The sequence below is a fragment of the Fistularia commersonii genome, chromosome 28, assembly GCF_037954325.1.
Source record: "Fistularia commersonii isolate RoL2024-O1a breed Wild chromosome 28, RoL_Fcom_v1.0, whole genome shotgun sequence".
NCBI lineage: Eukaryota > Metazoa > Chordata > Actinopteri > Syngnathiformes > Fistulariidae > Fistularia > Fistularia commersonii.
In genome coordinates this window covers 11,267,813-11,287,613 of record NC_141311.1, presented here as the reverse complement: position 1 = coordinate 11,287,613, position 19,801 = coordinate 11,267,813, and the positions used below count along the sequence as shown (strand labels likewise).

Below are 19,801 nucleotides of genomic sequence, written 5' to 3'. Positions count from 1 at the left end.
AAGTTGTTCTTATTCTTATTCTTATTTCTCAGCAAGGCCATTGCTCTGTGGGTAGTGTGGACTTGAAGTTACATGTTTGAACTCCCACGTATTTGCAAATGACTCAAACTCCTTGGTTGCGTATTGTGGGCCATTGTCTGAGATCACTATCTCAGGAATACCTTGCCTTGCGAAGGACGTTTTGAGTTTGCGTATGACTGTTGATGAAGTGGTGCTGTGCAGTTTGTCCAACTCAAAGTACCTGCTGTAGTAATCAACTGTATCAATGTAGTTGTCATTGTTCTAGGTGAAAAGATCTGTAGCAACTGTTTGCCATGGCCTGTTGGGGATTGTGTGGCTGATCATGGGCTCCTTAGTGTTTGCTGGTCGGTGCTCCAAACACACTGGACATTTTGCAACCATGTCTTCTATTTGTGTATTCATCCCGGGCCAAAACAGTATGTCACGAGCTCTTTGCCTGCACTTTTCTGTACCCATGTGGCCTATGTGAATTTTGGACAACATTTCAGGGCGGAGTGACTCTGGCACTATTCATTTTTCCCCTTTGAAAAGAATGTTGTTTATTTGCGACAGTTTGTCACGATAGGTCCACTATTCTGCAATGCACTGAGGGCACTGTTTCTTCTCCTCAGGCCATCCATCCTGAATTGTCCTCTTCAGAAGTGTAAGTTGAGGGTCCTTTTCAGTTTCTGCTTGTATTTGTTTCAGTTTTGGGTCACTGACAGGTAGACTGTGGTATACTTTATGCACATGCAAATCCATACCTTCTTTGAGGCTGTCATCAGGGTCAGGCAGTGATTTCCTTGAGAGAGCATCTGCGAGAGGAATGTCTTTGCCTGGTTTGTGAATGATACTGAAATCGTACCTTTGCAACTGGAGAATCATTCGTTGCAACCTTGGAGGAGCTGCAGTGAGAGGCTTGGGAAGAATGGATTCTGATGGTTTGTGGTTGCTTTCCACAATGACATGACATCCATACACATAGTGTAGTAATTCACTTCACTGTCTGAAAGAGATCTGGACGCATAGCCGATGGGCTTGCCCTCTTGTAGCAGAGTTGCACCTAGACCATACTTTGAGGCATCGAACTGTAGCCTAAGCTCTTTGTTGGGATCATAAAAAGCAAGTACAGGGCCTGGCTCACTTGTTATAAGTTCTTTCATTTTCTTGAATGCTTTGTCATGCTGTGCATCCCAGACAAACTAACTGGACTCTTTCAACAGTTGTCGCAGAGGTGCATTAATGTCAGATAGCATGGGGGCAAACTTTGACAGATAGTTGACCATGCCAAGAGTGGTTTCAAGTTCACCTTTGTCCTTGGGTGGCTCCATGTCTCTGACAGCTGCGATCTTTGTTGGATCCGGCTTGACTCCATCTTTTGTTATCACATGGCCAAAGAAGCTAACTTCGGTGGAACAGATTTTACTTTTTTCAGAGTTGAGCTTGACTCCTTGCTCTCTGGAACGCTGCAACATTGCACAAAAGGTTTTCGTCGTGTTCCTCTTTGCTTTTACCATAAACGAGAACGTCATCAACTATGGCTGTTACACCCTCCAAACCTTCATGTCTCATCCACTTTGCGCCGAAACTCATCCTGTGATGACTTGAGTCCAAAGGGTAGGCGAAGAATTCTGTATCTGCCAAACAGTGTTAAAAGTTGTCAACTTTGAGGACTCTTCTGTTAGGTTTATTGCCTAATAACTAGACCTAGCATCCATTACACTGGAACAGCAAGCTCCTGCTAGTTTGGATGTAATGTCCTAAAGTGTGGGAAGTGGATAATGGGGGCGTTTGATCACTTGGTTGAGATCTTTTGGATCTAAGCAAACCCTGAGTTTACCTGTCCGTGGCTTTTCAAAGAAACCATTGAGTTCGCCCATTCGGTTGGTTCTGTGACTTTTGTTATGATTTCATGTCTTTCCATGTTCATGAGTTCATCTTTGAGGCGGAGCAACGGGAACACGCCTTGGTGGGTGAATCACTGGCATTGCATTAGGGTCAATATGGATGGTGCACTCACCAGGAAAAAGATCTATTCCTGTGAAAACATCAGAAAACCTATCCATTACTGACATGCTTGGCGAATCTGAAACAGATAGACTTTTTTTTTATCAGCTTGAAATCAAAACATGCTTTGTGTCAACAACATGGATTTTCAGTGGCAGTTTAGTGTCTTTATATTTGCATTCGACATTGACTTTGCCTTTCACAGCTAACTGTTCACCTCCGTAACCATAGAGAGGGCAGGATGAAATTTGCAGTGTGTGCTGTATTCCTAGCTTTCTGAAAGTGCTTGTAGGAATTACATTAGCTGAGGCACCAGTGTCTAACTTGAATTTGACTCTGCTTTTATTTGGACCAACAAGGATGTCTGGAAAAACTTGTTCATTGTCATTTTTCTGTGTCACCGCATCAATAAACAAGTCCTCATCATCTGAGTATTTGTCTAGCTTTGTTTAATTTACTGTCAGCACTGCTTTTCTCTGCTTTAAACGGCATACTTTTACAAAATGGTTCCATTTGTTACACAACTTGCACTGTTTGCCTTTTGCTGGACATGTATCTTGTGCTGAGTGTGCGTAAAAATCAAATAAGAAATGTGGCCCGCCAGCCAAAGTAATTGCCTACTCCTGGACTAGAGTATGCATTAATCATTCAAAAGTTTCGCAAACAAGCAAATTAAAATCACATTTCACACTATTGATCCAAAATCCCAGATGCACAGAGATTATTTATTGTAGTTTGTAAAGTTGTAAATTTGAATTGTTTGTTTCAAGGCAGTCTCATTCTGGGTGGGAGTAAAATGTGAACGTGAAACCATAAAACTGAGTGATTTTTTTTTTTTTTTTTACTTCAGAAAAAAACAACTAGCTTTCCTTTTTAAGTATCAAGTTGTAAACTAGGGTGGCGCGGTGCCTCATAGGAACCTGGTTCAAATACAACAAGGGGACCTTTCTGTATAGAGTTTGCTTGTTCTCGCCATGTCAGTGTGGGTGTCCTCCCAGTTCTCCGGTAGTAGGAAGAGGAGCCTATGTTTGGCGATGATAGATGAGGATTCTTGGTAGAAATGAAAAAATATAAACTGAAATCATTTATGTGGGTTGTTTGTCTCCACTGGCCTTTGACCACCGAATACTGATTTGGTATACTAGGTATAAAAATTATACAATTACAAAAAACATGTATTAGTATTTACAAATCATTATCACATAATGATTACCTTTTAAAATAAAGGTTTCCCATCACAAATGTAAGTTAATATGTGTTATTTTTCACATCCAAATGCTATGTTTTTACAGGAACTCCCACCATTTGTGTCACTGTCTGGGCAGTTTTGCGGCTCCACTTTAATAACACAGGGTGAGTAAAAACACTTTTAGTTTATGGTCCTTTGGGGTACATTTTATGCCCGTCATAAACACTAGCAAGGAGACTAGCAGTGAGGTCAAAGTCAATTATTTAATATCTTATATTTTTCAGTTTTTGCAGCCCACAGAATAAAAATGGAAAGAACAGTTTTATTCTGTTTGATGATAAAGAAAAAAACAGAACCATATGATTTGCATGTTTTTTTTTTGTTTTTTTTTTATTTTCCCCCCTCTGTTTAGAATCAATAAGTACTGTTATTTTCTCACATTGTCAGGGCTCACATTTTTTTTAATTATGTCAAGAATAGTGGTCAAAGGACTTCTCTGACTTGTAGTTTCACTTTTGAAACTACTTATACTTATTTATTGCATTCTTTTTGGTGGTTTTCAAAATCATATTTGATGACCAGTGGAACAGTCCACATGGTGACATGTGGATCCAATCCAAAACCAATATAACTCTAATTTCCTCTCACAAATTGTCTATTTTATGCAACCTGTATCTTCATAGTTAACTAACGCACGGCTGGGTACTTCATTGATCCAAGTGTATGGAGGAAGTGAAATATGTTGAATGGTGTGTAAAGTACTCAGATACCCTCTTCTTGCAGATGCTGGGATACGAATGAGAACACTGCCCTCTGGTGGGTGATCAAGGGGCCAGTTGTGGCCTCCATAATGGTACTACCTCCTGATTTGCTGTTATTCAGATATGTAGTTTGATCATTTATTGATATGCTTAACCCAAACTGCATAAAAAAGACCCCCCCAAATGTGACATTAAATGTCATGTTCTTCAGATCAATTTCGTTCTCTTCATTGGAATAATCATCATCTTGGTCCAAAAGCTCCAGTCCCCTGATATTGGAGGGAATGAATCAAGCATTTACCTGTAAGTCAGCAAATCTATTACAATACTAATGTTGTGTGTGTCAAAAAAGTTCATTTCATTTCATATCCGAATGATCCTAATTTGATCCTGGTTGATTTGGATGCCAGACAACTGAAGGAGACAAAATTTTCATGTCATATATCAGTAAGTATATTTGTAACTTAGTGTGTGATATGGTTTTGCTTTTATCTTGCACCTAGAAAAACAAGTGCTGATTTTAAAGAAAAAGAGCTGAATTTTTTATGAAAACCTTAGAATAAACTTCACCATCCATGCCTTGTCTTATGTTAAGCTACAGCAACAGGAAATGCTTGATTTGTGTCAGCTGTTTATATAAAATGAAAGTTATTTATTGGTCACTGGCCTAGTCATATTAATTTTAGTCCTAAAAAATTATTAGTCCTAATAAGATTGTTCTTGATATTAAAAAAATGTATTTAAAAATATAATTTACAATTATAGAAAAGTTATATCTTGAATTTTCTCATCAGCCTTATTGCCCTATCATCCTACCCATAGTCTGATATTTTTTTCTTTGCAAAAGAATCCAAAAATAATACCAATATTAATCTCCTTTTATTTAATGAACATTGTATTTGTTTTTAAAATGAAGAAATAATTAATATTGTCAATCAAGGCCATCGCATTTTAGTCTTCTGAATGGATCTGACACTATGAATGGCACAATATAAAACTAGCAGTTTTCATCAGACACAGAATGATACCCCGGATAACAGATAAAAATACCTGTCTTGCATTGTCTGGCCTACTTGACTGACCTTGTTTGTCATTCAGTGAGCACGAGGCCTGAAATTGAAATTCGAAAAAAAGCAAGTGAAATGTATGTATATGTGATATATAAGTGAAATATACTTTGAAATATACTTATATATGTTTATATTTAAACATAATATATGAGAAATATAAGATAGGGATTGATAAATACTATATGTGGTAGAAAGCCAAGCAAAAAAATATTCATAAACCCAACTTTTTTGATAAATATGTTTTTTGCTGAAAAGCAATAAGCCATAATACAATGAATGTTTAACTCATTCAATAAAACATAAGGAAGACACATAGAGAATGAAAATGTGTAAACTGCCTGGTCGTCTCGTTTAGTCCGGTAAACCCCAGAATACCATCATGACACTAAGACACTTATAGTTTTTATCACTGCTTACTAAGTCACTTTATAGTTTCACTGAGACACTTTAGTTCATAGTTTATTTTTATTTCTAATTCTGCCTTTCTTTTATCATTTATTACTGTTATATTTTCTGTAACTCTGACACAGCAATTTCCTTCGGGATTAATAAAGTTGTTCTTATTCTTATTCTTATTCTTATTCTTATGATCGGTCGATTAGTTTGTATGTTCACATGTTCTGAAGTCTGTCCATAAACTCTGTCATTAAGTGTTTATGATCAAATTCACATTTCATAAATATTGTTAATGCAGTCTGCTCAGAAACATGAATGGTAAGACTGCTGACGTCACAATGTCGATTCAAACCACTCGCTTTAAATGTCTGATGCTCAATTTTATAAACTCTAACAAATTTGAACAAGTGATGCACCCTTGATCCAACTACAGGTCTCTTAACTGTTGCACAAAGTATTAGAGAGTAATACCCTCCGCCTGTTTGGCTTAAGTAAGTCTTTTCAGTAAAACCCTAAAATCGCAAAGCACGGTTTTCTCAAATGCCTCTACAAAGCATGTCAAGCACTAAATCCTCTGTCCTCAGACCTTTGACTGCGCATTTTCTACTGAGGAAGTAGAATGGATTTCAGACTGGGATATTAATGTGCGCTTTGCAATCCTCCAATTTTTTAATTTTTCCTTTCCATCAAATTATTTTTTCACCAGGCCTACCTGAGTTTGAAAATGATAAGAATTGATCATCGTTATGACTAAATGAAAAAAAATATTTACAATGATTCCCCATTCTTGCTTTTCAGCACATAACAACAAATTGCACAACAAAAACATAATTGCAAAAATGCGAGTAAGAGACAAATTGTTGGGTAGTCATCAAACAAGCAGACAAAAAAAAAACAAAAAAAAACTTCAAGCTTCAATAATCAGAAACTTTAGCCCATATCTACACAAAAACAAATGAAGAACTAAAGTCTAAAAAAAGCTTAAAGATAATAATAATAATGCTTAATAAATAATAATAATGCTTTGTCTATGTTTTTATTTGTTTTTAGTTATAGAAAAATAAATGCACATGTGAGTGGTGATCAATTATAGATTTAAACATAAATTAAATTTGAAAATAATAAATGCATCCTTAAGCTGTTGTAAAATAAATTCCTATTAAATCACCAAAAAACTTATAACAATTGTTAAACTCAAATAGCCAGCAGGCAGAGAGGCGATTGAGAAAGAGCACAAAAAGAATTGCTGGTCGGGAAAAGTCCTGTGCACTTTACAAGGAATTATTTTCCTTTACTTTTTTTACAACCTTTAACTTTGACATGTCTTCTCCTCTGCTAAAGGACCTCAATTACTGTGATGGTAAAAACTTGTATACATGAGGCTTCAGTGTTAATTCGGAGGTTCCACCCCTGCTCTGCTACCGTAGAATTGTCTTATGAGGCCAGCCAGATTATGCCATTGTCATCTGTTGCTTAGACCTGTGCATGCACGACCAAGTGTGAAGGTGTGTGTGTGTGTGTGTCCCTAAAGACAGTGTCTTTGTTGTACTGTTGTGTTGTCTTTGTGCTGTGTAGCAGCTGTGCTCAGAAATGCTTCAGTGAGCCCACACAGGCTGTTCAACATTCGTGCAGGATGTCAGAGTTATCTACCATCACACTGTAAGTGTGAATATGTGTGTGTGTGTGTGTGTGTGTGTGTGCTTGTGTGTGTGTGTGTGTGTGCTTGTGTGTGTAAACCTGTGTCTGTGTGATGCACACACATATACTCAAATCCAGAGTGAGTAACAGAAAAATATACATTATAGCATATATATTCTGTTGTCAAAAGTAAGAAGAGCGTAATAATTGCTCTTTTAAAAACAATAGTATCTGCAACCATTGTTGCTTTCTTTCTTCCAATGGATAAATAATCTGGGCGTATTTATTTAACATTATTCATTTAACTTTTCATATTTGCCACTTTCTTCAAAAGAGAATAAATCAGATTTAAAAAAGAAAAACACCATCTGTGTAATAATAACAATAGAACAATTGGGTATTTGAAGAATAAAAAAAATGTTTTCAGGAAGTTTAGGTGCTGTATGTGGTTTGTGGTTTACTCTTGACTCCTCTCACCCCTACAGTCTTTGTGTGTGTGTGTGTGTGTGTGTGTGTGTGTGTGTGTGTGTGTGTGCCTGCGTGCACGCAAGTGAGTTCATGTTGGAGTGATGGAGAGAGAGTGAGAGTGAAAGCATTTAACTAAGCCTTACAAGGTTATTCCTTATCCTTGATATTGATGATTGTTTTTTTTCGATTGAAATATATCACAGTATAATAGCTTGATTCAAATGGATTACCTGCTCTGTAAATTCCCATCTTTTACAAATGTTGTTTATGTTTTTTCCTATTTTTTTTCCCATCTGTCAGACACTTAGCACTGTAATATTGGGAATTAACATGCATCCCAAATAGTATATGTTCTTTAATCTCAGCAAATTTTCCCCAAAGTGGAAACTGAACTAATCAAATTTTATGAGGCTTCTGTTCTTTGCTATTACAATGACGATAAAAATACCTGATTCTGCCTAAAGTACTTTCACATATGTAACTTAACAAAATTTCTCGCCATTTGTTGTAGCGAGATGTCTGTTAGTTTTAGTGGCTTCATTTTCTGCCCTTAATTGTGTATATTAGAGGATTTAATGTTTATTTTTCTATTAGTTTTGGTGTTGTTTGGTTTCATTTATTCAAATTACTTTAAGTTAATTTCTGTTAGAACTGCATCACCATGTTCATGAAATATGGTCAGATAATGATTTCTTGTGTTTGTTAGACACTTCAGTTTTGTTAAATTGTATCTTTGTTGTTTGCTGTGTGTGTGTATAGGCGTCTGGCACGCTCCACACTCCTGCTCATTCCTCTGTTTGGTATCCATTACACTGTATTTGCATTTTCACCGGAAGATGTCAGCAAAAGGGAGAGGTTGGTCTTTGAGCTGGGACTTGGCTCTTTCCAGGTAAACTCATGCATCCTAATTATTGTATTGAATCAGTAGAAATACTGTATGATAAGTTAGGTAATTCAATGATGTATAGAAATCCCAGTGCCAAAGGACTTTTGGGGGCAAAACCAAACTATTTTGTCTAAAATGTATTTGAAGATCATGTTTTTTTCCTTAAATAATGCAAATTGTACCCTTCCTTGACCTAAATAGTATAATTCATAACATGAACACAACTAAAGTGGTTGTCTAAACAGAAGAGAAATACCAATTTTGCCATAAAGAAACGCTTAACAATTCTTATGAGTTGGTTGCAGAACTTATCAGGACATCAGTGCCAGGACTGCAATCTCGGTGCAATTGTCACTGGTTTTGCACCAACCAAGTAAAAACACGACAGACTATAGATAGGAAAGACAACTTATAGAAATAATAAACATTATTATATTATATGTATTACAGAAATAATGATGAAGCTTTACATAAATACTTATTTCCAAGTTAAGTTGGCTATATCACAGCTTCACCATGGATTTGGATAAACAGCATCTATGATTAAGACTAGAAACATGTTCGAATCTATGAAAAGGAAAATAACATCTTTAGAAGTTGGACTGGATTGTGGAAAAACCCAAACAGATATGCAAGTATATGCACTCTCTGTGCACGACTGCCTCCCAATCCTGCCATAGAAGAAACTTTTACTATCTTTTTTAATCCTTTTTCCATTTCAATAACAGTCGCTCTGAACAGATCAAAATTGACTCATAAGATTGATTAAGTTTATTTGAGGACAATTAAAGAACATTAAGAAATTAAGCAATTGCACTCACTGATGTTATTGTGGAGTGTATTCTGTTTATTTCAAAATAACTTATCACAAATAAGGATAGTAAGATTACTAGATTTGAGTGTAAAATTATTGTTTGATAATTCTAATCTAAAGTCCGCAACTTTAACCTTTCGGCACTAATTATTCTTACCATTTAAATCTTGAAATGAAACATCTTACTGACATAATCACTTCTAAGGACTCAGCTTTCTGCACACTTCAGTAAGAGTGCAAAGATTGCAGAATCAACATCAAAAATGGTAGGAATCCTTTTCAGATCATCTATCAAGACCTTTTTTTAAGAATTGACGTGCAATTTTTACATCTTATTGTATTTTGGAGCTGTTGTTGCAGCTTTTAATCTTGAAAGCTGAACCTCGCATCAATTCGGCATTGACGTACTTTTATTAATCTTGTTTTTGTTTTTTTTTCTTTATAAGGGATGAAATAGGTCAATTTGAAAGTTGTTTTCTGTGATTCATGAGAACCATTCTTTTGCTTATATTTTGTTAACCATCTCCTCCTTAGGGCTTTGTGGTGGCAGTCCTCTACTGCTTCCTCAATGGAGAGGTAAGCTGTTCCATCATCTCATAAACATTCATGTAATTGTTTTATTTTCCACAAAAATATTTAGTGGCAAAATTATTCTTAATAATTTTCCCTCATCCATCTTAATGTCACCCTTCCAAGGATAAATGAATTAGATAATAAATTAAACCAGCATATTTTGTATTTTTGTAGAGGTCTTTATTCATATTATTTCATACCTGTAAGAAACCACCACTAATATGTTCTTGACAACACACTTGGTCAAAAATATTGGAATATTAAGATACATATTTTCAATTACATTTTAAAAGTGTTGAATGAGACACCCCCTAATTTTCAAAATTTGAATACAATTGCAATTATATAAATCTAGCAAATACTGAAGTATTTAAATCAATAGATACAATTTCTTGAAGAGATTTGTCTAAACATACTCTGATTTTAATCAGTGAATGCACATTTTACATTTACTATAAAAAAAATGTTTAAACTAATACAGCTGTAATAAGTCAAATATCCGTCATTCATATTGTCAGATGGGTTTCATTAAGACCTGAGGTAATGTAATATACATACACACACACACACACACACACACACATATATATATATCAATCACAGATTAGGTATACTATGTTGGGTACACCATACAGTATCAGAGATTAGGTACATTATGTGAAAATACCTCGCAGTGTAGCATTGTTGTCTTTTGTTGTCTTACAGTATCTATCCATAGTAAGCTAAAAGGTTTCTAACTGATACCAGAGTTTTTTTTGTTTGTAACTCCAGAAAAAAAAAAAAAAAAAAAATTCCAGATCTTTCTGCCTGCCAGAAAAAATTCATGAGCAAACATTTTTAATCACAAATTCATATATTTGACAACAGCAGACATTTGTTTTAACTATTGAGAGATTGTATATGCCATGATTAACCTTTATTAGTGTAACAAAAAGAAACATCTGGATTTGCTCTGTAGAGCACCAACCTTTCTGTAAGTTTTCATGAAGTTGGTGCAGCTTAAAGTACATTAAAAATGACCTTGTGAAGTTTCTCCCTGAAGGTGCAGTCAGAGATCAAGAGGAAATGGCGCAGCTGGACGGTGAACCGGTATTTTGCTGTGGACCTGAAACAGCAGAGGCACCCTTCATTGGCCAGCAGTGGAGTGAATGGCGGTACTCAATTGTCCATCCTCAGCAAGAGCAGCTCCCAGATACGGATGTCCAGCCCTTTGGCCGAAAATGCCAACATCAGCCTCCCCACCTGAGCATCTGACTGGGCAAAGACAAGGTCAAGGTGTGCCGCTCCGTTACTTATCCAGACCAACCAGAACAGACCAAAGTGGCCCCTAAAATCCCTAATATTTTGTTGCTTGGCTTTATAAAATGTATTATTTCTGTGAGACTTTTACGATTACATTTCATCCAGGTGTATCATCCAGCTGATCTGATTTGACACTTAAATATACTTCAGTATTAATTCTTTTCAGATAATTAAACCACTGATAAAGATGCACTTATGTTAAAAACAAGGACAAAATTATGCAGATTCTCTTTCTAATACTGCAAAAAAAAACCTCGACATTTCTTTGTTTGTCGATTGGAAATAATACATTAAAAACAGGTCAAATAAAAATAGCACTGAAGGTTGTACATTTTTTAAAAATCATTATTTATTTATTTTGAAAATAAATTAAATCAGCTATAGGGGCCAGATTTGGCAAGTAGTATTTAAAGTTCATATGCTTCAAAGTGCCATTGAGGATGCCAAAATGGATCTGATCTCAAAGCAGTCCAAAGGTAAATACTTACCAAACGTCCGCCTTGCCTGTATAAACGCTTGTTTAAATGTTTCGTCGCAAAGTTGACATTTTTCTACAATCAGCCATAAGTACAGAGTATGTCAAAAGATGTATTTAATAAAAAAAATGGTATTTGTAAATAGTTAGTTTTTAGTGTTTAGATCAAAATTTAATTTCTTTTCTTAAATTATTATTTTTGCATTAAGCAGTTCTGTAATGACCTTTTCAGAAAAAAAAGGAACTGGAGCCCAAATCTGTAGACTTCATCCCATAAACTGACAAAGAATATTTGCACGATTTTCTCAGAATTATTTAATTGTATTCTAACGAAAGATATTCATATGCAGTGCCAAATTTAATATATGCGATTAATGATATGACAAAACATTAATCAAAAAATCACTTGTATGTGTTGTATCCTCAGAAACAGCGTAGTTCAGTATTTTCCCAACCACAGATATGTGACAAATATTATCCAGCTGTGAACAATACATTTGCCATTAAGTAAATGCTTTTCCCAAAGCTCACAGTGCCATGACTTTATATGTATAGTATTTTATTGTTGTGATACATATGGAAATCTTTGTCCTGTTTCACTGAGTTTCAACTCATTGTGCTATATAAAAATGCTTTTCATCTGAAATTTGACATTTTGGAAAGATTCATCTCCCTCATTAATGTCCCCAAGTGCCTAGTCAGTCACAATTAGCTATCACTCTTTTTTCTAGAGGACAGATGACATTGTTTCCTGCAAAGAATGTACAGAGTGATATGTTTTACTGTTGATATTTTTTTTTACTGTATACTTAGTATTATACTAAGATTGTTGCCTATTTATTGTCTGTTTTATTTGCCATAATGTGAAGAGTCGGACTGAGTTTTTTTTTGATTTGACACTTTTGAGAAACAGATTTGAGAAAACTCAGTGGTTGTTCTCCTATTTTATTTATCTGCCAACACAGATTTCCTCATTCAACTTGTTAATTCCATAAAATGCTACAAATAAAAGTATATCTATCTATCTATCTATCTATCTATCTATCTATCTATCTATCTATCTATCTATCTATCTATCTATCTATCTATCTATCTATCTATCTATCTATCTATCTATCTATATACTTAAATATATATAGAGAGAGAGTATTTCTGTATATACACTGCTCAAAAAAATAAAGGGAACACAAAATAACACATCCTAGATCTGAATGAATGAGATATTGCTTTGTTCTTTCCATACTTGAATGTGCTGACAGCAAAATCACACAAAAATTATCAGTGGAAATCAAATATTTTAACCCATGGACGGCCGGATTTGGAGTCACACTCAAAAAGTGTAAAAAAGGTGTAAAAACACACGACAGGCTTATCCAACTTTGATGTGATGCCCTTAAAACAAGTCAAAATGAATCAGTGTTGCCTCTGAAATGGACAATTTGATTTCACAAAGCTGTGATTGACTTAAAGCTACATTGTGTTGTTTTTATTGCCTTTATTTTTTTGAGCAATATATATATTGAAATTGCTTAGTAGACCTTCTGACAATCATGACCATTTTTTTCCTTTCTGTCCTTTTGTTATAAGCAAAGAATTCCAACTCAGATGGGGATATTATTTAATGAAATGAAATTATATAAATGAAGGGGGCTTTATCAACAGTATTTACTTGAAACATTTTTTTTTCCGCTATCATCTAATAAGATGAAAAGAATGTAGTAACTTAAAAAGGATGACTTTGGATCGATGTTGAACAGACAGATCTCACATTTTCCTCATTGACCAGTGCCATGATGGTGTGGCATCCGCAACAACAATTCTTTCAACAGTATAGTTATATCATAGGTCATAGATCATTGACGCTTTGCTTCGAATGGTAGTTAATGATACAAATAAAAAAAAAAAATTAAAAAAGCATGAGAGATTCTAAAAATTAAAATAATGTATTTATTTCTTTTTTGAAGGAGGACAGTGTGGACAGATAAAACACTAAGTGTATATGAGGGTGTGAAAATAAATAAATGAATAAATAAAACTGCTGCTGCTTACGTGTTCTATCACCAGCCATCACTCTGAGTCTGAATCAGCTCAGGTGGAAACGACCATGTCTCAAAGCTGTTACTGTGTGTGGGGGGGGGGGGAGAGAAAAAGAGTATAGCATTCCTTACTTTATCATGTTTGTTCTGTGCTGTAAATTTGTTTGTCAAAGGATTGCAGCCTGGGAATGGATTTTAAATGTGTTAGCATACTTATAAAACAAGGGGATGAAGCAACCTGGATTTAGCTAGATTTGTTTAGCCCTCAGCAATGTGATTGTTTTTGAACCAAGTGTAGTGCCACTGGTATAAGAGAATAGATATGATGTTCCCACTGGTTTGAACTGGTTTGTTTCCTCTAAAGAATGAGAAGATGTGCACAAACTTGCTAACACTAAATCTGGATTTTTCTTTTATAACAGTTGTTGCATTATTTGTGATCACTTTTATTTTTTGTGGTTTTTGTTTTTAGTTCCAACAAAAATGCACATTTCTTGTTAAATGGTTGTCAATGAAATTCTGTCAATAGGACTGTGTCAAAATATCTTACATTTCTGAGCAACATCTGCCTTAAGGAACCACTGCTTGACGGTGTCCTGTTTTATGGTCTGTTTAATTCTACGTGGCTCCATTATTTTGGAAACTAGTATTTCCTTCATTTGGAAATGTTGAAAACATACATTTTACCTGCACAAGAACTCATCTGGCCATTTCAGCAAGTTAGATGCTATATAATAACATTTATTTAGATTTAGAAAAAAAAAATCAGATGTAAGGCACTAAGGTTTCACTTTTGAGAGCTTAAAGTCTCATCCTCTTCTTTTATAAAACCCACGTTTGATAATTCAACAAAGGGGATGTTTTCTTGGTTTGACTGTGCTATTTGAGCCATATATCTTGTGTTTTAAATTGATCGAGTTTAAAGAGGGGCAAGGCACTTATTTATTATGGTTTATTTTTGATGTGTTTTAGATACTTACATTTCTATTTGTAGACTGATGAAAAAAAGGGATGGGGATCATTGATTTCATTGATGTGAAATGTTCTTTATTCGTCTGTATTTTGAAAACAAAATGTGAACTGTTTGAGTTTTGAAATTTCATTATGTGCTGTGAAGAAGTTTTGACCATAATTGTGACAAAACAAAACAAAAAAGAAAATGTCTGCTACCTTTTCTACATTTAGTTATATTTTACATTTGGTTGTTCACTCATCTTATCACTCCAACCATTTTCTCACATCTTCTCTTATGCTATTGCTCCCCTGAAGCAGCATCTGTCAAGCAAAACATTACATGTGTTTTTAGGATGCTTGTCATTTAAGGGAGCACACACTTGCTTGAGTAGTAATCACTGCAAGAATCCACTTTGAAATACCACGTTGATCCAATGAAGCTTTCACTAAGATTCCATTGTAAGAATAGTCTCATGGTATTCATGCAGCCCAAACAGGGAATTTTGGTTTTACGAAGATTCCAGTATACGTCATGCAATAGAATAGACTTATGGTATTCATGCAGTCTGAATGGGGGATTTCTTGGTTTGTATGCCATATTCATGAATTCATAAATTCTGTTTAAGTGCCAAAATGTATTTGGGTTTTTATACTGAGAATGGTACATAACTGTAAATAATCATGGTCAAAAATGAGTCATGATCCACCACATATACCTTTTTTTCCAGAGCTAAGCTAAGCACATTACAGTATGTAATTGCCATTAATCCTAATGGTGAATGAACGTTTGGGGAGTATGACAGTTCCAAATTCTTAAGTGGGACAAAACATTTAACATTAATAGAAAAAGCAAAAGCACAGCCTTGAAGCCCCCTTTGTCCTTTATTAAAGATTGCAATGAGCCATTGCATTAGAGCATCATTATTTGAGATCCTCCACTATTTGCTTTCAGTCATTTGCTTTATTTTCCTAGATTTTGTCTGGCCAATGTATGGTTTGGATTCTGGCCAGTGACACAAAATAAATAAGATACAATGTTTTTGTTTGACCATGCATTGGTTTCAACCAGAGTAATTTCACATTCTCAGCAGCCCCTTTGCATGATACCATTTTGCAAGAAAATTAACAAGTAAATGTAAACTAACTGTGTTAAGTTCCTCTGTGTTCAGAAGTTATTTTGCTGGTTGTGGCTGTTGAAGCAGATGAGGGAGATTTTATTGATTGCAAATGAATTTTTGGATCTCCATTCACTCAGTTGCTCTTACATGTCACATGATATTTATTATCACGATATACAATCATGTGTAATGAGTGTATGTTTGTGCCTGCATGTGTGCATGCATGTATGTGTGTGTTTGTTTGTGTATGTGTGTGTGTGTGTGTGTGTGTCTGTGTATGTGTGTTTATTTTTAAAAAGTAAAAACACATATACACATATACTCATACACATATACATACATACATACATGCATTATACATACATACATACATACATACATACAGTATACAGAATAATATTTGTGACAATGTTTTGTATGTGTATGTTATGTACCTATTTCCACTTTGTGAATGTTCACCTCGACACGGGCACTTCTTTATCTTTGTGTGTATGCAAGTATGTTTGAAAATATGAATGATTGTATTATGTATGCATGTGTGATTACAACCATTGATGAGAATGTTAGTAACCTAAATGTTCCAAATATATTTAAATTTTTCACCTACCTTATCATCAGCCTGTATCAGTGGGTCATGTGTAATGTGTTATGGTGTCTGACATTTATGTCCAAACTTATAACCATTTTACTGCGAAATAAATCTTTTGTGAGTTGTACTTGTGAAGATTACAATTGAACATCATTTACTGTTTAATGCATCAAATGAGTAAGACATTTCAGAATGAGGAGTCCTCATTCATGATAAAGAAGTCTGTCTCTTTCTGTGTGGATTGTGACTGTAAAATATTTAATAAATATATTGGTAAAATTTACTGATATTTTTTGTCATTTTTGTTTTTGCATTGCAAGTCATTTGGATACAAATCAAAAGTTATCTTTTCCATAGCTGTTTCTGCCCACTTTACTGAACTTCATCTTCCTTTTCTCCTTTCAGCTTTTCCCTTAAGGGGTCGCCACAGCGAATCAACTTTCTCCATCTAACCCTATTCTCCGTTTCCTCCTCTCTCACACCAACTACCTTCATATCCTCTCTCACTATGTCCGTAAATATTCTTTTTGGTCTTTCTGAAGACCTCCTGCCTGGCAGCTCCAATTCCAACATCTATCTACCAATATATTCACTATCCCCAACCCTAACCCTAACCCTCTGTACATGACCGAACCATCTCAATCTGGCTTCTCCGACCTTCTCTCCAAAACGTCTAACATGTTCTGTTCCTCTGATAGACTCATTCCTGATCCTATCCATCCTGGTCATTCCCAAAGGGAACTTTAGCATATTCAAGTATCTATTGCAAGCATCTTCTTCTCTGCAACCTCTAGCTCTGCCTCTTGTCTTTTTGTCAATGTAACTGTTTCTAGTCCATACAGCATCACTGGTCTCACCATTGTCTTGTACACCTTTCTCTTCATTCTGGCTCATAGTCCTCTATCACATAGCACCCCTGACACTTTTCTCCACTCATTCCAACCTGCTTGAACCTGTCTCTTCACCTCTTTTCAACACTTTCCGTCGCTCTGGACTGTTGACCCCAAGTACCTGAAATCCTCCAACTTCTTGATCTCTCACTCCCTGTTGCCTCACTGTCCCACCAGGGTTCCTCTTATTCACCCATATATACTCTGTCTTGCTGCAACTAACCTTCACTCCTCTCCTTTCCAGAGCATACCTCCACCTCTAGATTTTCCTCAACCTGTTCTCTGTTATCTGCTCTCACTGCAGATCACAATATCATCTGCAAAGATGGATTAGAAGCACTCCACAACCTTTACACCAATCTAGTCAATCTAGTCTGTACTCTCTCCTGGCATAACAGATATTCACCACAGTGAATAAGTCAGCAACTATTGCGCTTAGATTAGATTATTGTAGTTTATCATTTTCCTTGATCACTGTCGTTTCAATATAGAATATAATTTGAAACATGTGATGTTAAATGAATTGAATGAAATGTAACATATATTAGTTGTGTTTTTGGATGGTGGTCACATCTATGTGTGCCTCCAAGATCATAAACCACACACTTTTAGACCTACCTGATGTCTGAAACATATATGGTTTCATCCAGAATTAGCTATGCTGATTTGAAAAACTTGACTCGACGTATTTCATTTCCAAACAACTATTCCTAAGAGGCAGGATTTAATTATCGTGTAAAATCCGGGGACTGAATATGATGATGGGCCAAGATGGAAACAAGAAATAGTGATCATTTCATGACAAGAAGCACATTAACCTGAGACCACAAAGAGTTAAAGGTCATGGATTTGAATACTATGAGAGAATAGGGTACTGCAGCAAATTGGAGTAATAAGGGCCAAACAAAGATGGCAAGGTGCTGTATTTAGGCAGCAAAAATTACAACTCAAAGAGAAGAGCATCAGCAGCTGTTTCATATACATAGGTGTCTTTTCCTGGTAACTTATTTTGATGCTTTCATTTTTCATCTCACATCTCAATTAATACAAAGCACCATGTGTTTATGAAAGATTGATCCACTTACACAAGCAAGCTATTTATCATTAATGTCATTGAGTGTATCCATCTTCTACAGCTTATCCAGGATCAGCAGCTGGATCAGAGAGGCCCAAGACTTCCTTCACCCTGGCCACCTGATCTTAGTCTTTTGGGGGATCCCCATTTCCAGGCATTTCCAGGCCAGCCCAGAGACATAGTCCCTCCAACGTGTCCTTGGTCTTCCCCGGAACTTCCTCTCAGTTGGACATGTCCAGAATACATCACCAGAGAGGTGTCCAGGAGGCATCCTAACCAGATGCCCAAGCCACCTCATCTGCCCAGCTCTCCACATGGAGAAGCAGCAATTCCCCTCTGAGTCCCTCCTAGATGAACAAAGTCATTTCGATCACTTGGATCTGCAACCTTGTTCTTTCAGTTACGACCTACAGTTTGTGACCATAAGGTGCTGGCCACTTCATGTTCGGCTATGAACCACTCCAGCGAGAGTGGAGACCACAGTCCGATGGAGCCAACAGAACCACATAATCCGCAAAAGCAGAGACCCGATCCTGATGCCACCAAAACGAATTCCCTTGAAATTCTGTCCATAAAAGTTATGAACAGAATCAGTGACCAAGCACAGCCCTGCTGGAGTCCAACCGTCACCTAAAACAAATCCGGCAATGCGCACCATGCTCTGACATCGTTCACACTATGACAGAACAGCCCAATATTCCCACAGCAGCCCCCTCATGGTTTCCTGCTGGACACAGTTGAATCCCTTCTCCGGGTCGACAAAACCCATGTAGACTTGTTGGGAAAACTCCCATGCGGCCTAAAGGACTCTGCTGAGGGTGTAAAGCTGGTCTACTGTTCCATGTCCAAAATGAAAACCACACTGCTACTCCTGGATCCAAGGTTCAATGGCCCATCGTATCTTCCTCCTCCACCACCACCTGTTGGGTGCAAAGGCACACACAACAGTCAGAACCCATTCCCCACCGAAAGGCCGAGGGAAGCTCCCTGTCATCCACTGGGTTGAACCCTAGTGCTGAGTCGGGGGGCAATCAATATGCCCACACCTGCCCGGCGCCTCTCAGCAGTGGTAACTCCTTTGTAGAAAAGGGGTTGAACCCCTCTCAAGAGACCTAGTTTCAGAGCCCGAGCCATGAGTCAAGATGAGTCAGACTATATCTAGCCTGAACCAATAGCTTAGACTCCTTCCAATGGACATGGAAAATGAGATTCCATGTTCCATGTTCCATGTTCCATGTTCCATGTTCCATGTTCCTAGAGCCAGCTTTTGCAGCTGCAGATTGGACTGCCAAGATCCCCCACTCCGACCACAATCTGGCTCACAGTGCACCAGATCCCCATGGCCCCTACTATGGGTGATGAGCCCAAGGGAAAGGAAATCAACGTTGTCCTTTCAGGCTGAGCCCAGCCAGGCCTCATGGGTGCATGGGGCCCAATCCTGGCCTGGATGCCATCAAGATCTGTCCCCGGGCCTGACTCCAGGGACGGACCCCGGTGATCTACATCTGGCCAAGGAAAAATCAGGTCTATTAGCCTTTTTCTTCATGCTGGTCTTCTTGA

The 19,801-nt window shown here is 36.6% G+C and overlaps 1 protein-coding gene across 4 annotated transcripts in view; it reads left to right on the top strand.

The window, feature by feature from the left end:
- adcyap1r1a (adenylate cyclase activating polypeptide 1a (pituitary) receptor type I) overlaps positions 1-16,559 on the top strand; it is a 35,422-nt gene extending 18,863 nt beyond the window's left edge. For 2 of the 4 annotated variants that reach the window (XM_086175724.1, XM_086175726.1), the window contains 7 exons: positions 3,300-3,360; positions 3,980-4,049; positions 4,169-4,260; positions 6,999-7,082; positions 8,289-8,418; positions 9,764-9,805; positions 10,845-16,559. In XM_086175724.1, the coding sequence (XP_086031850.1) occupies positions 3,300-3,360; positions 3,980-4,049; positions 4,169-4,260; positions 6,999-7,082; positions 8,289-8,418; positions 9,764-9,805; positions 10,845-11,048 (683 nt within the window). In that variant the 3' untranslated portion in view covers positions 11,049-16,559. The remainder of the gene's footprint in view (positions 1-3,299; positions 3,361-3,979; positions 4,050-4,168; positions 4,261-6,998; positions 7,083-8,288; positions 8,419-9,763; positions 9,806-10,844) is intronic. The other 2 variants (XM_086175727.1, XM_086175728.1) reach the window with 2 other exon arrangements.
- The last annotated feature ends 3,242 nt before the right edge of the window (positions 16,560-19,801 follow it).